This window comes from Ovis aries, chromosome 11 (assembly GCF_016772045.2).
Source record: "Ovis aries strain OAR_USU_Benz2616 breed Rambouillet chromosome 11, ARS-UI_Ramb_v3.0, whole genome shotgun sequence".
In the NCBI taxonomy this organism is placed as follows: domain Eukaryota; kingdom Metazoa; phylum Chordata; class Mammalia; order Artiodactyla; family Bovidae; genus Ovis; species Ovis aries.
The window spans coordinates 56,351,881-56,371,713 of NC_056064.1; the positions used below are offsets into that span (position 1 = coordinate 56,351,881).

At 59.9% G+C, this 19,833-nt stretch overlaps 2 protein-coding genes across 6 annotated transcripts in view; one reads left to right on the forward strand and one right to left on the reverse strand.

The window, feature by feature from the left end:
* BTBD17 (BTB domain containing 17) lies at positions 1–10,424 on the forward strand. 2 transcript variants are annotated; one of them, XM_060395032.1, is made up of 3 exons: positions 1–134; positions 1,914–2,265; positions 3,724–10,424. In XM_060395032.1, the coding sequence occupies exons 1-3, from the start codon at positions 50–52 to the stop codon at positions 4,796–4,798; spliced, it is 1,512 nt and encodes a 503-aa protein (XP_060251015.1). In that variant the 5' UTR covers positions 1–49; the 3' UTR covers positions 4,799–10,424. The 2 variants fall into 2 exon arrangements, with proteins under 2 accessions (XP_060251015.1, XP_014954462.2); XM_015098976.4 differs by having other exon boundaries at positions 1,989–2,265.
* KIF19 (kinesin family member 19) overlaps positions 5,913–19,833 on the reverse strand; it is a 27,604-nt gene continuing 13,683 nt past the window's right edge. The window contains exons 5-20 of one of the 4 annotated variants that reach the window (XM_027974030.2): positions 19,490–19,626; positions 18,156–18,281; positions 17,608–17,802; positions 15,704–15,850; positions 13,944–14,066; positions 12,065–12,230; positions 11,244–11,418; positions 10,939–11,134; positions 9,572–9,842; positions 9,367–9,488; positions 8,762–8,898; positions 8,410–8,515; positions 8,167–8,254; positions 7,198–7,592; positions 6,840–7,047; positions 5,913–6,579 (exon numbers count right to left, since the gene is read on the reverse strand). In XM_027974030.2, the coding sequence (XP_027829831.2) occupies positions 6,449–6,579; positions 6,840–7,047; positions 7,198–7,592; positions 8,167–8,254; positions 8,410–8,515; positions 8,762–8,898; positions 9,367–9,488; positions 9,572–9,842; positions 10,939–11,134; positions 11,244–11,418; positions 12,065–12,230; positions 13,944–14,066; positions 15,704–15,850; positions 17,608–17,802; positions 18,156–18,281; positions 19,490–19,626 (2,723 nt within the window). In that variant the 3' untranslated portion in view covers positions 5,913–6,448. Of the gene's footprint in view, positions 6,580–6,839; positions 7,593–8,166; positions 8,255–8,409; positions 8,516–8,761; positions 8,899–9,366; positions 9,489–9,571; positions 9,843–10,938; positions 11,135–11,243; positions 11,419–12,064; positions 12,231–13,943; positions 14,067–15,703; positions 15,851–17,607; positions 17,803–18,155; positions 18,282–19,489; positions 19,627–19,833 lie in introns of all 4 variants that reach the window. The other 3 variants (XM_042256440.1, XM_042256441.1, XM_042256442.1) reach the window with 3 other exon arrangements.

Sequence of the window (19,833 nt, forward strand, 5' to 3'; positions counted from 1 at the left end):
GGTCTGGGCTCCGCTGTTCCTCCTGTGGGCTTGGGGGCAGGGTGCAAAGATGTGCAGGCTGGGCTCTGCCAAGCCTGGGTCCTGGGCCAGCTTCTGGGCCATGCTGACCTTGGTGGGCCTGGTCACTCATGCAGGTGAGTGGGCAGTGGGCAGGAAGAAGGGGCAGGACCTTTGGGCTCCAACTGCCCACAGCCAGGAGGGGGCGGTGTCCAGACGGCCGGGCCAGGCACAGTGTTGATTTGATCATGCAGCTCCGTGGAGGAGGGCAGCCGGCCTCCGAGGGCAGGAGGGCTGTGCAGGCAGGGGGCTTAACCACAGGAACACCCTTCCACTGTCCATTGTCCCTGGCAGCTGGGCCCAGGCTGGGGAGAGTGGGATCCATCAGCGTTTGGAGCCTTCACTGTGACAGCTTGGGGGATGGTGGGGCTGGAAAATAACCAGGGCTCCTCTCTCACCCTTTCTCCCTCTCTCTATCTGCCTCTCACTCATACACAGAGGCTCTGCTTTCCTGGGAGCCTCTTCAAGAGGCCACATGGGCCCTGGGACTCTGTGTGTGTGTGTGTGTGTGTGTGTGTGTGTGTGTATGTGCACATACGCGCACTGGGAGGGTGAGGGTGCCCATCTGCTCCCCTCAACTCCTCAGTCCATGCTCCATTTGGGGAAGCTGCTGGCAGTGCTTTCTGTCGCCGAGTCTTCCGTCCGTGAGCACGTGTCCCCATCTGACCCTCACGGTGTCCTGGAAACAGGGGAGGAGGGTCCCACTTGGCTCGCCTGGAAGCAGGAGGACACCCGTCCCCAGGCGCAGGTGCCTCGAAAGTCCCGTCCAGGACCCGCTCACTCTGTGCTTTCTCGGGTCCCCCAGGAGGCCAGTGTAGACCCCTGCCTCCCAGATCAGGACCACCCCCCCAGGCTGCAGCCCCCTCCCCTGCTCCGCCCCCTCACCTCCCACTCAGAACGTGGGCAGATCCCCTCCACCTTCCTAGCACCAAGCCCAGCCTCTCCCAGGCCCTCGGGTGGGCTCCTTATCACTTCCTCAGGGAGCCTGTCTCTGATTCCTGCACCTACAGGAGCCGCCACCCCACTCCCGTCACCTCCTTACTGGTCACAGCCCAAAACCAGAGTGCTTATTTGTGTATTTATTGCCTAAGAAGCTAAGTTGTGCTTTTATGAGTGTAAGGAGCTGGTTGGTTTTGTTCACTGTGCTGGTCTGAGCTCCCAGGGGAGTGTCTGGCTTATTGTAAGTGCTCAATAGATTATTTGCTGGGGAATGCACTGCTTTGGGCCAACTTTTCTCTTCCAAGGGGTAAGGTGGGCAATTCTTCAGGAGGCAAGGGGGTGGGGACCAAGAGGCTTCTCAGTCCTCGCCTAGGGGTCTGCCATCATGGAGATCAGCTCTAGATATTAATTTTTTTGGGGGGGGATGTGTTAGGTCTCTGTCGCTGTGTGTGCGTTTCTCTAGTTGCAAGAAGCGCTTCTTCAAAGCGCGGGCTTCTCACTGCAGCGGCTTCTCTTGTTGCAGACCTCGGGCTCAGTAGTTTCAGCTCCCCGGCTCCAGAGCACAGACTCAATAGTCGTGGAGCACAGGTTTAGTTGCTCTGTGGCACGTGGGATCTTCCCGGATCAGGGATCAAACTTATGTCTCCTGCATGGGGAGGCGGATTTTTACCACAGAGTCACCAGGGAAATCCAGCTCTGGACATTTTGTCCCATTCTGATTCATGACCTCTCCCTGCCGGGAATCTGCCCCCCCACCCCTTCCAAGAGCATCTTCTCAGGGTCTGCTCAGGTTCACGAATTTCCCTATCTAAGATGTGCCTGTCTGCACATACATGCATCCACGCACTTCACAGGCACAAACGGGAGCACACAGCCTCCCCAGGCTTCCCCTACCCTCTGCCCACATCCAACCACAGGCATCTCCAGCTGGTCCGTCTGCAACCCCAGAAGGCTTGCCCCCTCGGGCTGCTTTGTGTTCCTTCCTGCTGCAGCTCAGAAAACTGATGTCGGTGGGGAGTCAGCGGGCACCTCCATCAACCACTCCCAGATGCTGCTCCAGCGCCTGCAGGAACTGCTGCGGCAGGGCAATGCCAGCGATGTGGTGCTGCGGGTGCAGGCCATGGGCACCGACGAGGTTCGAGTCTTCCATGCCCACCGCCTGCTGCTGGGACTGCACAGTGAGCAGTTCCGGGAGCTGCTGAGTAATCAGAGTGAGGTGGTGTTGCAGGAGTCCCGGGACTGTGCTGCCGTCTTCGACAAGTTCATCAGGTGGGGAAGGATCGGGGGGAAGACGTCACCCCTTTCCATGTCCCTGGCTTCTCCACTCACAGGGTGATGGAAGCCCTGGCTCTTAGCCCTGCCCCTTCCCTGGATGGCATTAGGATGACCATGCAACCACCTCCCTCTTCCCTCTTTGCACCAGCTTCTTGCAAAATGCAGCATGACTCCCCTGCCTGAAAGCTCTGAGTGGTTTGAAGTTAGTTACCAAATACTCTCAAAGCTGTTTCCAAACCTGGCCTTAAGAGCTTTTAAAGACTGTAGACTTCTGGGCCCCACCCTGAATCCCGAGCTTCATATCTAGGGCCGGGCCAGACAGTTTCTTCTTTTAATGTCTCTGTGTGGTTTAGTTGTCTGGCCAGGTTTTGAGCCACAGGGCTAGGGGGCTGCTTCCTGGTAGCGTGCTGCACAGGGACACTGCCCACACTCTAGTCTGAGAAAGTGACCCTGCTTTAATAGCTTAGACAAGATGGCTGCAGAATATTAGTGATTTCTTCAAACTTCCAGGCAACAAAGAGATAGCACAGAAGGAGAAAAGCATCTTTCCTCTACCCCCTAACTGGGAAAGATTGAAGGAAGGAGGAGAAGGGGACGACAAAGGATGAGATAGTTGGATGGTATCACTGACTCAACGGATAAGAGTTTGAACAAGCTCCAGGAGATGGTGAAGGACAGGGGAGCCTGGTGTGCTGCAGTCTATGGGGTTGCAAAGAGTCGGACAGGACTGATAGACTGAACAATAATCTCTACCCTAGTCAGTTCTATTTAACCAGGCTTTCCCCCAATCCCAGCCTGTGCCTTTGTGGACATCTCATTAGCTAGAATTTAGTCATGTGATTTAAGGGATTCTAGGAAACATCTTTCGTTCCCAGAGGCAAACAAGTGAAGTTCAATGGCTTGCCCACTCTCATAGCAAGTAACTGGCAGAATATGAATCGGAACCCACACTCTAAACCGGGTGAAGGTAGGAGCTACATCTTTCTCGTCCCAGCACAGAGCTCAACCACTCAGTGGGCACTCACTCTAGGAATCACTGACGTGCTCTGTCAGCTAAGTCCTGTCTGACTCTTTGCAACCCCATGGACTGTAGCCCACCAGGCTCATGTGTCCATGGTATTTTCCAGGCAAGAATACTGGAGGGGGTTGCCACTTCCTCCTCCAGGGGATCTTCCTGACCCAGGGACAGAACCTGCGTCTCCTGCATTGGCAGGCGGATGCTTCACCACCGAGCCACCTGTGCTCAATAAATGCTTGCTTATTCCCACATCCCACGAGAAACCGGAAAGACGAGGAGGTGAAGTAGGATGCGCGTGGAAAGGTCCTTCTGTTGGCTCCCTTAATGGCGATGCTGTCGCCCCACGCCGGGTACCGTTGGGACTCAGGAGGCAGTGCTGGGTAGGGTAACCGTGGCCGCCCTGACCGCGCTCCATCTCTGCGCCTCTCTGGCAGGTACCTCTACTGCGGTGAGCTGACCGTGCTGCTGGCGCAGGCCATCCCCCTGCACCAGCTGGCCACCAAGTACCGCGTGGCCTCCTTGCAGCGGGGCGTGGCCGACTACATGCGCGCGCACCTGGCGGGCGGCGCGGGCCCGGCGGTGGGCTGGTACCACTACGCAGTGAGCACCGGGGACGAGGCCCTGCGCCAGAGCTGCCTGCAGTTCCTGGCCTGGAACCTGTCGGCCGTGGCGGGGAGCGCCGAGTGGGGCGCCGTGAGCCCCGAGCTGCTGGCGCACCTGCTGCCGCGCTCGGACCTCGTGCTGCAGGACGAGCTGGAGCTCTTCCAGGCGCTGGAGGCGTGGCTGGGCCGCGCGCGGCCGCCACCGGCCGTGGCCGAGCGCGCGCTGCGCGCCATCCGTTACCCCATGATTCCTCCGGCGCAGCTGTTCCAGCTGCAGGCGCGCTCGGCCGCCCTGGCACGCCATGGCCCGGCGGTGGCCGACCTGCTCCTTCAGGCCTACCAGTTCCACGCCGCCTCGCCGCTGCACTATGCCAAGTTTTTCGACATCAATGGCAGCGCCTTCCTGCCCCGCAACTACCTCGCGCCCGCCTGGGGCACCCCGTGGGTCATCAACAACCCGGCCCGCGACGATCGCAGCACCAGCTTCCAGACGCAGCTGGGCCCAAGCGGCCACGATTCGGGCCGCCGAGTCACCTGGAACGTGCTCTTCTCGCCACGCTGGCTGCCGGTAAGCCTACGGCCCGTCTACGCAGACGCCACGGGCACCGCGCTGCCCCTCGCACGCCCCGAGGACGGCCGGCCGCGGCTGGTGGTCACGCCGGCCAGCAGCGGCGGTGACGCGGCGGGCGTGAGCTTCCAGAAGACCGTGCTGGTGGGGGCACGCCACCACGGCCGCCTGCTGGTCCGCCACGCGTACAGCTTCCACCAGAGCAGCGAGGAGGCCGGCGACTTCCTAGCGCACGCCGACCTGCAGCGGCGCAACTCAGAGTACCTGGTGGAGAACGCCCTGCATCTCCACCTCATTGTCAAGCCCGTCTATCACACCCTCATCCGGACCCCCAAGTAGCCAAGCGGGCCGGGTCGGGGAGCTCAGCATCCCTGATGCCTCTGGATCAGCAAAGTAGAGGTGTCTATCCTGGCCTGCTGGGTGACCAGGCGCTGGCGGCCTTAGAGCTGGGTGGTAGACCAGATGCCTGGTTTCAGGAGCTGTTTTCACACTGACTTGAACATGAGGTTCTTGGTGTTGTGTATGTGTGTGCTCAGCTGTGTTTCAGTCTTTGCCACCTCAGGTACTGTAGCCGGGCGAGCTCCTCTGCCCATGGAACTTTTCAGGCAAGAATACTGGAAGGGGATGCCATTTCCTCCTGCAGAGGATCTTCCCAGCCCAGGAACTGAACCCATGTCTCTTGCATCTCCTGCATTAGCAAGTGGATTCTCTATCACCAGCACTACGTGGGAAGCCAGTGCTCTTGGTAGAATAAGCCAGTGCTCGGAGCGGCAAGGCGGTGATTAAACCACCCAGTTCTGGGGGTAAAAACAGTCCAAGGAGGGCTCCACAGGGCAGAGACTTCCCATTGTTCATTAGCTTTTCCCCAAGGGCCCCCGTCCCCACAGGGGACAGGGCAGGTAAAAGCATCGCAATGGCCAGGTGCACCTTGGGGGAGCTTTCTCACCTGGAACTGAGGGGCTCAGCTGAGCAATTTCTGAGCCCTGACTTCCTGGGGTGGGAGGGGTAAGCACAACCCTAAGTCTCTGACCTCTCCTGGGAGGAGGTCTGGGCAGAGACCTCAGAGTCCGGAGGAAAACCGCTTTCCCCCAGGAGTTTGTTGACTTGTGCTCTACAACCAGCAGGAGAGGAAGAGGGTGTGGTGGGAAGAGGGGACTTGGGTTGAATCTTAACCAGTGACGTGCTCAGTTGCTCAGGCGTGTCTGGCTCTTTGCAGCCCCATGGACTAGAGCCCACCAGTCCTTTTCCCATGTGATTCTTCAGGCAAGAATCCTGGAGTGGGTTGCCATTTCTTCCTCCAGGGGGTCTTCCTGACCCAGGGATTGAACCCACGTCTGTTGCATCTCCTGCATTGCAGGCAGGTTCTTTATCATTAGCACCACCCGGGCAGGGAAGCCCAGTCTGTCAGGACACCCCACCTTTCAAACAAGGTCTAGTTTCCGGAACAACCAACAAAACTCTAATGGAATTTTTATTGTTAAAAAGGAATTGGGCAGGGGGAAGGTGGAAGTGACTGCTAAGGAATATTAGATTCCTTCCCCACAGTAAGGGAAATGCCCGTCAGGCCGTTTCCCCAACCATCCAGCATGCCCTTGTCCCAGATGTGGGCCCAGGAGCCCTAATCCCACTAACAGTCCCTCCTTGCTCCACCCCCACCCCACATTCTTCAGGCCAAGCCTGGCTGCAGATCTTAGAGTTTCAGCAACAGGAGCCTCTGCCCAGGGAGCCCTGGGATCCAGGGCTGGGAAGCAGGGAGCCCTGCCATCCAGGCCATGCCTCCTGGGCCCAGCTCCCCTTCCTGGTGGCACTGAAGGCACGGAAGTGTGGGGGTCAGGCACCCCCATGATTCCTGGGTCCCAGGGGCCCCAGCCTTCTGAGATCCCAAGCTCTTAATGCCAAGTCATCCCCATCTGCCCAGCCTCCGTCTCCCTTTCCTGCCATACCCCATCAAGCCTTGGTGGGCAGGAGGGCTGGTTCCAGGCAGGGCCCTCAGTTGTGCTGCAAGCGTCCATTTTTGCCTTGGGTGCCTGTGCCATAGGGCAGGCGGGGCATCCGAGCAGCCCGTTCGGAAACATCCGCTGGGTTGGAGGGGGCAGCAAGGGTGGAGGGGTCCTCAGGGCCTGCAATGGAGAAGGGCCAGGAGCTGTGCTTTAAGGCATGCCTTTCCATGCCCCTCTTGTCACCCACACTGGCTCTGAACTCCCTAGGGGCACCGCCCCCCCCCAGAGGCCAGTCCCACCAGTAGTCTTCAGGAACCCCGTTTCCAGCAAGGGGCAGCCATAGGGGCAAGGAGCTCAGCCAGCCTCCTCCCTGGCCAGGCTGAGGGCTCCCCTCTCCCCATTGCTATCCCCGCCCCCCCCCCCCACTTGCTGGCACTCACCCAGGTTCTGGCATGGAGGGAGTTTGACCTTAGCCATAGGCAGTGTGGCCTTTCCCATGTGCTGGATGGTAGGGGTCAGGTGCCCAACCACTGGCAACCTCTGTTCTGGGGTGTGATTCTCCATGGGACGGGGCCCAGTGACGTGCATCTTGGGGCGGGACAGCTGCGTTGGCTGGAGAGCCAGATGAGCTGGGAGCTGCGTGGGGATCTGATACAAGATGTTAGGTTCACTTGGGGGACACTCCATGGAGAGTGGTGCACAGCTAGGGGTACCCTGGGGCCTCTGGAGGAGTCCAGCCTTCAGAACCCTGCAAGGAGGGGGCCCAGACACCCCCAGCTCCTGTCCCCCTAGGCTCACCCCTTGTCCTGTGACTTCAAAGGACTGGGACTTCCGCTTCCTCTTTGCCTCCAGGGACTCCTCTTGTTTCTTGCTGAGGCTTTTCTTCTGGCCTTGCAGCGCTGGACAAGGGCCATTGCCATGACGCTCGACCACCCGGGATGGTGCCTCGCCCGTGCTGCTGGACAGGCTGTCCTCGCTGGCAGCATGCTGCAGGGTGGGGCTGGGTGGCCGCTTGCAGGCCAGCGGTCCGGGCAGCCGCACGTCATCAGTCTTGCCCAGCGAGTGCAGGGACAGGCTGCTGTGCTTCAGGGTGGGTGGCAGCAGTTGGCGCCCCTCGGCCCCCAGGGCCTGCGAGCGGCGCTGGGCAGCCTTCACGGCAATGCTCTTGGTGTCGGCCGTGGTCTCCTTCCTCCCTGCGGCGGGACAGAGGGGCACCCAACCCGGGATCAAGGCTACGTTTTCCTCCCCCTCCTGTACCTCCAACACCCCTTTCTCTGCTGCAGCTCACCCCAACTTGCTTGCTGTTTGAGAAACTTTGGGCAAGTTTCTGAACCTTCATCTGTAAACTGATGATGGTAAAACTAACCCCAGTGGGTTGTGAAGATTTTTTTTTTTTTTTTACCATGAAACACGGCATACGGGATCTTAGTTCCCTGACTGGGGATCAAACCTTCGCCTGCTGCAGTGGAAGTGCTGAGTCTTAAGCACTGGACTGCCAGGGAAGTCCCAGGTTCTGAGGATGGATTGCTGAGATAATGAGGGTCGCCTGTGGCCACAGGGTAGGGAGGATTCGGACTCTATTTGCTGTTAAAATTACTTTCCAGTGGGAAGTGGAGGGGGCGTGTGTTCCCCTTTCTGGTTTCCAGTTGTGTCCCCTGCTCTGTGTGGACAGAGGGAAGGAAGGGGCCCCGGGCTGGGTGCTCTGAGCTGTTGAGATGATGCCAGGCTCAGGCTGATGAGGGGGGTCGGGGGAGGCAGGGGACACACCTTTGTGGGACAAGGGGATCTCCCACAGGTTCTTGATGCTTTCAGGGGAGAAGCTGATCTGGCTGTTCAGACCGACCTGAGTGGCAGCCTGTGAGAAGAATGGGTTGGGAAGAGAAGCCATTGGACCCAGCAGGGACCCTACGTCCTCAGAAGGCTGTTTTGGAAAAGTTCCATCCCAACCACTGGGTGTCCCTCCCGGGTACTCCCACCCACATCCAGGGGCCTATGGGGCCCACTGCTCACCTCCTGCATCACCAGGTTGCTGGCCAGGATAGGGGGTGGGGTGGGCATAGAGGAGCCCTTCGCTTGCCAGGCCCGGGAGCTCGCCTTGAACTCATGGTTCACTTCACTGAGGTTGGCAGAGGAGGATGGGCAGCTGTTGCCCAGGCTGGTGCCACGGGGGGCCCACCACCACCCCTCCTGAGAACTGTTGCATTGTGGGAACGAGGACCCCAAAGTCCTGGCTCCAGACCTGTGCCCCCTCCCCTGTTTCCTGCTCCATCCTCCCTGGGAAGCCGGGTCTGGGCTGGCATCTCTGAGACACGGCCTGGTGGCTCAGGTGGGCTGGATGGCCGGAGGCGGTCCTCAGGCTCACCTCTCAGTGCTGAGCAGAGGGAGGAACCTGCTGTGCTGGTGCGGGGACTCGGAGTTCGGCATCTTGATGGTTTCTAGGTCAGACTCCTCTGGGGTCGGCAGGGTTCCTGGGGGGCTAATCTTGGGCAAGGCACTGTCCTGGGGAGGGGAAAGGAGGGAGAGGGGAGTCAGAAGACTTGGTCTCTGACTGAGTAAACAGCCTGGGTGATACAGGCACACAGAGTATCTGGGGCTGTAATCTGGGCTGGGAACCCCAGCAGGGGGTGGGGGGCGGGGCTTGTGTTCCGAGTCCCCAGGGGCCAGCCGTGGTCTGCTAGGCATCCCCAGTGGCACCGCCTGGTGGCCTGGTCTCCTGGGAGGGCATCTGGGGCCCTTAGTGATATCTCAGATGGCCAACCCTGATCCTCAGGCCCTGGAGGGGACACGTGCGGGAGAACACCACGGGAGGGGAGCTTGGCGAAGCTTTGGGTCAGATAAGGAGGAGGAGTCAGCTTTCTGGGGACCAGCCAGCCCGGTCCCGAAGCCACCCTAGTTGCTGCCAGGCGCCGCCTTGGGCATCAGTCCTGCCCCTAGCACAGGTGCGCATGGTCCAGCCCAGGAGCCCACCTGCAGGGCCCGAGAGGCCAGGCGGTCCATCATGGTGGCACGCTCCAGGTTGCCCTCCTCCTGCTCCCGCAGGTACACTTCGTACAGCTCCTTCAGGTGCTGCGGGACGGCCAGGTTGCAGTCTGCGGTGGGGGAGCGGAGAGGCAGGGCTCAGTGTGCGCTCTCGGGCTCTCGGCGGGTCGGACGCGCGGGGCGGGCGCCCTACCCTGGATGAGCTGCCGCTGGGCGCGGATGATCTCCTCGCAGAGGCTGCGGCGCTGCTCCAGGCGGCGCAGGGCTTCGCGGCGGTGGCGGAGCGCTCCGTCGCGGCGCAGGGCTTGCGACTGCATCTCGACGTTCTCCAGCTCCAGCTCGTGCACGCGGCAGAGCAGGCCGAGCGCCTCGCGCTGCTGCTCCGAGCTGACGCGCCGCGGCAGCGTCTCCTCCAGGCGGCCGCCCCGCGCGCGCAGCTCTCGGCACCGCTGCTCCAGCGCCAGCTGGGGAGCCGAGCGGGCCGTCAGCACCAGGTGGCCCCGAGGGGCCGCCCGCGCCCGCGGCTTAGCGGGTCCTCGCCCTTCCAAGGCCCCGGGTGCTGGGCGGCCGGCTGAAGCCCCACCCCGAGGCCCGCTTTTCGAAGCTTTGTCTTGAACTCTGCAGCCGGGGACTGCTCCTGAGTGACCCCTCTGTGCCCACCTTCTTGCAACCCATCCCTGAAACAGGCTCCATGCAGTGAAGTCGCTCAGTTCTGTTCGACTCTTTGCGACCCCATGGACCGCAGCCAGCCAGGCACCTTCTTCCATGGGATTCTCCAAGCAAGGATACTGTAGTGGGCTGCCATGTCCTTCTCCAAGGGATCTTCTCGACCCAAGGATCGAACCTCCGTCTCCCGCATTGGCAGGCAGACCCTTTACCATCTGAGCCACCAGGGAATCCAGGGAAATGAGCTCTGTGGACCAGCTCAACCCCAGCCCATCTAATGCCCTCTGGACTGGTGGACCCTGAAGGCCCCTGGTATGGCTATGCTCCAGAACAGAGAAGGGAGGTCTGGGAAATCCTAATTAAAATGTTGGCTAACAGTTTTCTGAGTCTTTAATATGTGAAAGGATTTATTTAATCTTCTCATCAACCCCACTAGGGTTGACCACTCCCATTTTAAAGATGAGTTCTTGCCTGGAGAATCCCATGGACAGAGGAGGCTGGCAGGCTATATAGTCCAGGGGGTAGCAAAGAGTCGGACCCAACTGAGCACACACACACACACACACAAAGTGTTCGTCCCTCACTGGTGTCTGACTCTGTGACCCGCCAGGCTCCTCTGTCTATGGGATGCTCCAGGCAAGAATACTGGAGTGGGTAGCCATTTCCTACTCCAGGGGATCTTCCCAACCCAGGGATCGAACTGGCACCTCCTGCATTGCAGGCGGATTCTTTACCATCTGAGGCACCAGGGAAGCCCTCAGATGAGAAAGAGAGACTCAAAGTCGCAGGGGATTTGTGGCCTGAAAGCCCAGGTTTCACCCCTCCCACAAGCCTCCCCCAGCCCCTTCCTGCTGTCTCTCAACCCCCCTTGCCCAGCCCCCGAGCCCCAGGTACCTTCTGCTTTCGCAGTTTCTTTTGCTCGGTCATCAATGCACCGATGCTTTCGCGGGCGGACACCACCTCCGTGGGCTCCTCGATGTCTGGCTGGTTGTCACCGGTGTCCAAGTCCTTCCTGGTGTCATCCTTAGTGGAGGACTCCTTCCGACGCTCCTCCCGCCACTTGAGTGCCCGGCGTGCCTTATGCTTCCAGCTGCCGCAGCCCCAACCCCAAAGGAGACGGGGGATTCAGGCCATGGGGGTTGGGGGGCATAAGGTGCGGCCCCAGCTCCCGGCTCCCATCCCAGGCCAGCGGTGCTCACCTGGCGATGGTGAGCAGGTGGCGGGAGGTGTCCATCTCCAGCTCCATCCTGCGGTTCTCCAGCTCCAGCAGGCGTCTCCGTGTGTCCATTTGCTCTTGGAAGGTGCTGATCAGCTGCTCACGAAGGTGTTCCATCGCAGCCTGTTCTCCCTGCCCGCTGTGCAGCTGGACCTCGGCTGCCCGTTGAATGGGAGGTGGGAGAGGTCAGCGGAGGAGGAAAGGTCAGCCCAGGAATGTCTGGGTCCGCCTGGGCCCTCCCCCGCTCTCTTTCTCCCCAAAAGACTTCTGTGAAACCACCTCCTCCAGGAAGACCTCCTAGATTACCCCTCCCACATCCCACTTCTACACTGTCTTCAGGCGGTGACCCAAAGGTGACTCCCAGCCCCCCAGTATGAACTGGGCTTCCGCCAGCCTTTAGAGTGCTTTTCTGTCAACTAGTAAAAGGCGCCCCTTAGACACTTTATTGCCATGTGCTGCAAAATCATCAAAGCAAGTACAGAAAATCTGTCAGGGAACCGTATCCCTCCTGGCGATGCCAGGCCCAGTCTCGCAGCTCTCACTGCAGTCCCCAGAGTGAAGCCCCCACACAGCTAAATGCCCAGGTGACTCTCAGTCTGAGGCACTGAATCCTCAGGTTAGGTCTCTGAGGCAGAGATCGCGATTCTGCTTGACAGTTGAAGGATGGAAGGCTTAAAGGCTACTCAGCCAGAAAGAGCCCGAGTCCGGCTTTGAAGCCAGCGCTGTCTGACCGCAGAGCACCCTGAGGCAGCCTAGAGGGGCATCGGGAGACGGGCTCTGGCTCACGGAGACCCACACACGCACCCTGGTTGTGGCGGATGTCGCCCCGCCCCAGCTGGGCTCGGTCCGGGCTCCGCCCGCCCCGCTCCTCGATCTTGCGCTTGAGCCTCTGGATCTCGCTCCGCAGGTCAGCAATGATGTTCGTGTACTGGGCAATGTGGTAGGAGACGCTGAGCAGGTTCTGCTTCACCTGGGGAGGGGGCGGGGTACAGTCACCGGGGGGCCCAGGGCCTGCCAGCGGGGACCCTCTTTTTCTCCTGGATGACAGTAATGACCTCCTCGCCTCCAACCCTGGTCTATGCTGTGCTTAGTCACTCAGTTGTGTCTGACTCTTCTCGACCCCATGGACTACAGCCCGCCAGGCTCCTCTGTCCATGGGATTCTCCAGGAAAGAACACTGGAGTGGATGCCATGCCCTCCTCCAGGGGATCTTCAACCCAGGGATTGAACCCAGGTCTCCTGCATTGCAGGCGAATTCTTTACCACCTGAGCTACCAGGGAAGCCCTGCCTCCGACCCTACAACCTATCAAACTACATGCCCCTACCAGAGGCATACTCCTAAAATTACGCGGCGCCCCCATTCAAGCCCCAGCTCTCTGCGCCACTCGAACTTCGTTGGCTCCCTACTGCTGGGAGAATGTCCTGATTCCTTCATCAGGTGCTGAAGGCACACTGTTCTCTCTAGTTTCATTTGGCTCACTGCTCCAGGGAAGGAAGCATTCTCCTCGCCCCACCTCCGCCACGGACACCACCTCCTCCCTGCCTTAGGAGCCTCTGTCCTTACTGCTCCCTCCCTTCTGGAGCCTCCTCTTCACCCTTCAGATTCCCACTCACCGTCTCTAAAGAGGTCCGTGGGATCCCACTGGCCTCCCTGCTGTTGGCGTGCTGCCTGCTATTAATAATATTCTGAACTATCAATTCGCTCTTTTAAGGGTCTCTTCCCACCATTAAGTTCCTTAATGGAGAGAGTAGACATAAAGCATCCAACTCCTGACACAGTAGCTGGAAAACTGCTGTGTTAGGAGAATGTTGGTTAGGTTCTTAGACTCTTCACATGGGTGGGCCCAGATGACCTCATAGATAGCCAGGATTCTAACACACTGACCAGAAAATGTAAGGAAATCTTGGAAACTGGGCAGAGCTCAGTGCCATTCCTCCCCAGCTGGGAAGCCACTTAGCTCCCTTCAGCCTCACTGTCCTCAGCTGTAAAATGAGGACAGAAATAATGCCTGCCTCATTTGAGGATCGCATGAGATGAATTGATAAAGGGCCCGCAGTATAAGTGCTCAGTAACAGTCACCGCTATTGTAACTATTAGGGTTAGGGCCTTTGGAGGAGTAAAGGTCTGAATGAGCATCTTTTAAGATGAAAACAGGAAGATGGAAGGGGATGGTGGGGCTGGGGGCACAGACTTTGGGGATGAGCACAGACTTTGAGCAAGGGGAGGAAAAGGGACATCCTTGGAGTTCCGATGGTTGAGTCTGCCTGCCAACGCAGGGGACATGGGTTTGGTGTCTGGTCTGGGAAGATCTCACATGCCATGGGGCAACTAAGCCCGTAAGCCACCCTTACTGAGCCCACATGCCCCAGAGCCCGTGTCGCACAACAAGAGAATCTACCACAGTCGCCACTAGAGGGGAGCCCCCAGTTTGCCGCAACCAGAGAAAGCCCACACACAACAACAGAGGCTGAGGCTGACCACGGCCAAATAAAGTTAGAACAGAGAAGGGGCCCCTCAGAAGCTGTGGGCTTCCTGGCAAGTCACGGGGCCAGAGCAGTGGCGGCTCGGGCCAGTGTGTGTGTTCCGGAGGCTGGGGGTGGCAGGCCCTGGAGTCAGTCCAGGGGGCTTGAATCTTGGCCCAGAAGGGCGAGTGCTGGGGGCACAGAGCAGGGGCCCCTCACCCGGGTCTTGATGCTCTTGGCCCGGCCGGCGTAGGTCAGGGTGTTCCGGGACTCCTCGAAGGCGCTGCTCGCTGGGCTGATGTGGGCGATCATCACGGTGCGGCTGTTTCCCCCCAGGGAGTCCTGGATGGGCCGGGGGCGGGCGGGCGGCAGTCAGCAGGGCGCCGCCTCCCTGGGCCCTGCTCCCACTCATGATGCCCTCGTGGCGTGTGCGTCTCTCTCTCACATTCGCGGGTGCTGGTGCTGAGCACCCCATGGGCCCTCCCGCGCCCCCTGCCGTCTCCCCACTTCTTCCCTCTCCCAGTTTCTTCTCCAAAGCTCCTGTTTGAAAATTTCCAGCATCTGAGTCAGGGTCTCCCAGCTCTCCTCCTCCCCTGCTCATATACATGAGGACGAGGAAAGGTTGGCTGGAACCAGAGTGGGAAGAGCTCTGAGGGGTCCTGGGCTTCTCCACCATCTCCTCGGGCCTTCCAGGTCGCCCCCTTTGCTGACAGCGGAAGGCGCCATTGTCTTGGCTGGAGCGAGGCTGGGGATGGAGTGAATTGGGCCTGTGGCCACCGCCTCCCTTGTCCTGGGCTTGCCCTGCTCTCTTCAACGGAGAGAGTGCACGGGGCTACGGGGGCCTGGGGTCAAAGCCCTCAGGCGCGGCAGTGACCAGCTGAGCGACTTCAAGCAAGCTCCTTCACCTCCCTAACCCTTAGCCCCCTCGGGTTTCTAGGTGGCAGGAGTCGGCTCTCACACCCCCAGCCAGCGGGTGCAGTGATGCTGGCGGGCTGATGCCCAGCGTTAGGTCACCTGCAGCTCTGCCATCAGCCCAGCCAGACCTCTGCTGGGGCCCTCCGTCCAGCACTTACTGGCGGGAGCCCTTGGGGAGGTTACTTAGCCTCTTGGTGCCTCAGTTTCCTCATCTGCAAATGGAAATAATGACCCCCTAACTCAGATACGCTGACCCGATTAAAGGAACTGCAAAGAATTCCCTGGCCATCCAGCAGTTAGGACTCCATGCTTTCACTGCTGAGGGCCTGGGGTGCAATCCCTGGTTGGGAAATTAAGATCCCACAGGTCATGCAGAATGGCTCCCTCCTCTCCAAAAAGGAACTGGGTATGGCGGGGTGAAGCACTGCATTCAGAGCCCCGCCAGGAGCGTGCCCCCCACCCCGCAACAGCAGCCTCTGGGAGCCACGACTGACTGTCCACCTGGACCCCCAAATCCAGATGACTCCCAGTTCCCTCGAACCCACAGCCCTGGGGCTGGTGGGAGGGGGGCGGTCAGATGCTCAGGTGCAACCTCTTTTCCTCCCTGCTGTTCACAAATGGGGGCCTGCAAGCGTGAGCTCAGTCGCTTCGGCCGTGTCCAACTCTTCTAGACCCTGCGGACTGGCTCCTCTGTCCATGGGATTCTCCAGGCAAGGGCATTGGCGTGGGTTGCCATGCCCTCCTCCAGGGGACCTTCCTGACCCAGGAATCAAACCCACATCTCCCGCATCTCCTGCGTTGCAGGCAGATTGTTTTTTACCCACTGAGCCACCTGGGAACCCCTTACAGGACCCCCAGATTAGATCTGAAATTTGGATAAATGAGTGAGCTTTTCTTAAAGTATGTCTCAAAGATGGCATGGGACATACGTACTGATACCCAAACCGGATTTCGTTATTTATCTGTTGTTTATTCACATGCAGCTGGACATCCTGTATTTTCCTCTGCAAAGCTGGCAGCCCCACCCCGGGTGCCCAGGGCCCAGGCCCAGTGGCAGCTGGTACCTTCAGGAGGCGGGTGAGCTTGCTGTCGCGATAGTTGATATACTTGTTGGTGCCCTTGCCGCTCAGCGCGTTGATGCAGTTGCCCAGGGCCAGCAGCGAGCGGTTGATGTGGGCCCCCTCTTTCATGCGCTGCCCACGGTTCTGTGTCTGTGGGGGCGAGCAGCAGGTATGACTCCCCACCCCAGGCCATCCTGGGTTGTAAACCCCCTCCCCGTCCCCCAAGGCTCTGCAAGGAAGAGACGCTGAGGATCTGGTCTGCCCTCTGCCCAGGGAGGGCATTCCAGGTCAGAGAACGAGAAGGTCTGTGGACAAGAGTGGGGCTTCCTAAGTGGGCACTACTGGTAAAGAACCTGGCTGGCAACGCAGGAGACACAGGAAACGCCAGTTCAATCCCTGGGTCTAGAAGATTCTTTGGAGGAGGGCATGGCAACCCACTCCAGTACTCTTGCCTGGAAAATCTCATGGACAGAGGAGCCTGGCGGGCTACACTCCATGGGGTCAGAGTTGGACACGACGGAAGCAACTGAGCATGCACGCTGGACGAGAGCGGGGGACAGGAAGCTCCCAAGGAGGGATGGAGCCTGGGTCTTCGTCTCCCTGGGGACTGACCCGCTGGCACAGGTAAGGGCAGCGCCTAGGGTGGGATGGAGGGAGGTCGTGACTTCCAGGCAGCTCATCTGGGAGCTGGCACGGCTGTGGGCTCCCGGCTCTAGAGAGAGCGCCAGGCTCCAGGGGGAAGGATGGAAGTTTGTGTGCATGTGGGGAAGGGCGTGTGAGCATGTGTGAACTGCATGTGTACATGTGACAGCGTGTATATGTGTATAAGAAGGTGTATGAAGAATCCCCTGGCAGTCCAGGGGCTAAGACTCCGCGCTCCCAATGCTAGGCGCCTGCGTTCACTCCCTGGTTAGGGAACTAGGTCCCACATGCCACAGCTAAGAGTTTGAATGCTGCAACTAAAGATTCCATGTGTCATAACTAAGACCCGAGCAGCCGATACATAAATAAATAATCAATAAATATTTTTTTTAAAAATGGAAGCCTGTGTGTTAGGAAATGCATGAATTTGTGTGTGAATGGATGTGAGAGCAGGACAGGACCAAGTCCCAGGAGGCTCTGCCACCCTTGGGAGACGTCTCTGTCCAGCCTGGTGAAGGTGGGACCAGGTGGCTGCAGGGCACACCCTCTCCCCGCTGGCTGCTCCCTGCCCCTTTCCTCCAGGAAGCCTTTAGGCCTTTATGAAAAGAGAATGTGTTTCTCCCAGTCCACCCTGTTGAAACCAACCCCACATGTTCCAACATGAATCCCTTGTCACTTTTCCTTGGTGCTTGCGTTTGCCTCAGTGCTAATGGTGAGATGCCCATGGATTCAGGCGACCACGAAACTTCTGAATTTGCCCACAAGAGGGGGCCTGGGCCCAGGCGTGGGTGGCAGGGCTGGGCAAACGGCGATGGGGGGAATGAACACTGACAAGTGGGTGGTGGGCCCTTTTCTCCCCCTGAGGTGGGGGCAGGGTCCCCTCCCGGGCTCTGCCCAGGGTCTCCCCCATCAGGGGTCATCATTTCCCCCGCGCCCCAGCTCCTCACCGGGCCCATTCATTCTCCTGGTGGTTTCCCCACGTCCTCCGGGACACGCACTGTCTCCTTCCCTGGAGAGACCCTCACACTGCCAGGCCCCTTCCCACAAACAGCCCCTTGGCAGGGGGGGTCTCCCTGGGGTACCCCAGCCCAGCCCACCCTTTCTGTCCTCTGTGACATCCCTCAGTGCCGGCCCCTCCGGAGCACCCCTTACTCCCACCCTCCCAGAGACAGTCCCCATTGCACCCCTTGGGGAGCGGGGTGGGCCAGCCTCCCTGCCCTGCACCCCCAAGCTCTGCCCCCAGCCCCAGGGGGAGCCGACCTCACCTGGGAGGCCCGCTCAGAGCCAGCCAGGTCGATCATGAAGAGACGGCCCTGCCGCACCTCCTGCAGGACGTCCCTGACCCGGCTGCGCTGGCGCACAGCCACCTGGAGCACGGCGTGGGAGCGTGAGGACGTCTGGTTGGCGGCCGTGGGCTCCTGGGTCCTCTGCCGGTTCCCCCTCATCAACAGCTGCATGATCTGGGTGGGCGGGGCAGAGCAGGGAGGCCACTTCTGGGGGCCCGTGGGGACGCCCCCCAGTCCTGCCTCTTCGAGGTTGGGAAGGGGCCCAAGGCAGGGCTGGGTCAGCCCGCCATGTGCTGTGAGGGCTGAGAGGTCAAGGCCTGTCTGTCAACTGGGAGGTGGGATGCCTGGCCCGTCCCCAGGGTCGGCGTGGCCGGGAGCGTGTCATCCAGGGTCCTCTGTGTCTGCCCCAGCTCCAGCCCAGCTGAGCCGCAGCGGCTCCCTGGTTGCAGAGCCCTGCCGCCTCTGGTCACACCGCCACACACAGAGGTTAGTGTCTTCCACTACCCGACTGGCTGCACAAGACTCGCCTCTTTGGCGTTGATAGTGGAGACCTCGGTGATTCCGGCCACCTGGATCACTCCCTTGGAGTCTTCCCTCAGCTCCAGGTACCCCAGGGCAGGGTTCAATAAGTCCCGGATCATCTCATTGTAGATCTGATGGGACCGATTGGGAGGGGCAGGGGACAGACATTAACGGGAGACCGAGAGCAGGAGGTTCAGGCCCATCCCTCCTGAGAGCTCCAGGCTCATCTCAGGGAAACCCTGGGTTAAGGAGATGGACCCCTTCCTTCCTTCCTATGGGGTGGGCGTAAGGGGGCTTCAGCATCCGGGGGGAAACACTGGGCTGCCAGAGCCAACGGCACAGAAGGCAGCAGGCCAGCCGGGCACCGGGCAGAGGATGGAACCTAACCCATGGCCAAGCCCTGGTGGTTGCTAGGCAACCCTTATGGTACCTTCACCCAGCCTCCCCAACCACAGCCCCCGAAGTGCATCTTGCTGGCTAAGTCAACACGACGCTGGCTGGAGCAGGTGCTGGCAGCAGTGCCTCGCTGCCCCTCCTGAGCTGTCACCCAGGAGATTATCAGCTTCCAGGGGAAGCCAGGGAGGCCAGGAGCCAGATGGAGCCTAGCCCAGTGGCTCTCCCACCGCTTCTGGCCTCTGTGGGCCCCCACCCCCACTGATCTGCTATTGCCCAGTGATAGCACTCCCACAGGTGGGCATCGGGGGCTGTGTGAAGGTGGTGAAGGCTGGCAGGTCTAAGCCTGTCCATATATGTAATGTTCTCACCTGTACCTACATATACAGGGTGCCTGCAGGTAGCCTAGCAAAGTAAACAGGGTTGGCTCAGTCGTGTCCGACTCTCTGCGACCCCATGGACTGTAGCCCGCCAGGCTCCTCTGTCCATGGGATTCTCCAGGCAAGAATGGAGTGGGTTGGTTTCCTTCTCCAGGGGATCTTCCCAAGCCTGGGTCTCCTGCATTGCAGGCAGATTCTTTACCATCTGAGCCACCAGGGAAGGGTGGAGTGGGCCCAGAGGATGGCCTCTGGGAGGCTGGCTGAGGTCTGTGCTCAGTGACCAGGTAGTTTTGGAGTAGCCAAGTGGGCAGGGCTCGGCTCTAAAGCCGCAGGGTCCTGAGTCTGAATTCCTGTTCCCCCACTTACTGTGTGACCGAGGGACTGTGGCTGTCTAGTTGCCTCTCTGAGTTTTTATAAAGTGAGGCTGACCACAAGCACATGGGAGGGCAGCCGTGATGAGCGCCCCCAGGAGACTGCCCCGTGGCCTGACCCCCGGGAGGTAAACCGGCCCAGGCCTGCGGGCCTCCTGGCCCAAGCCCTCAGGACGGGGAGGGCCGAGGGCTCACCTCCAGGTAGGACATGGACACCTCGTATTCCATGTCGTCGCTGGTCTCCTCGATGGCACAGAAGAGGTCGTTGAGGGTCCGAACATAGATGCCAGGCTCGTGGTCTGTGCCCAGCATGGTGTAGGTTTTCCCACAGCCTGGGGCAGAGTGGGGAGGGGGTGGGTGAGCAGGACAGAGACTGGGAGGGCGGGGCCCCTGGCAAACCTGGGTCTGTCTTCAAGGCTGGAGCCTCCCAGGTGGCTGGGAGGTGGGGGGAGGGGGAGAAGATGGCATCCTTAGCTGGGGGTGGGGCTCTGGGTCCAAAGGGCTCTGGGAGAGGGCAGTTTCAATCGGCCACATCCTTG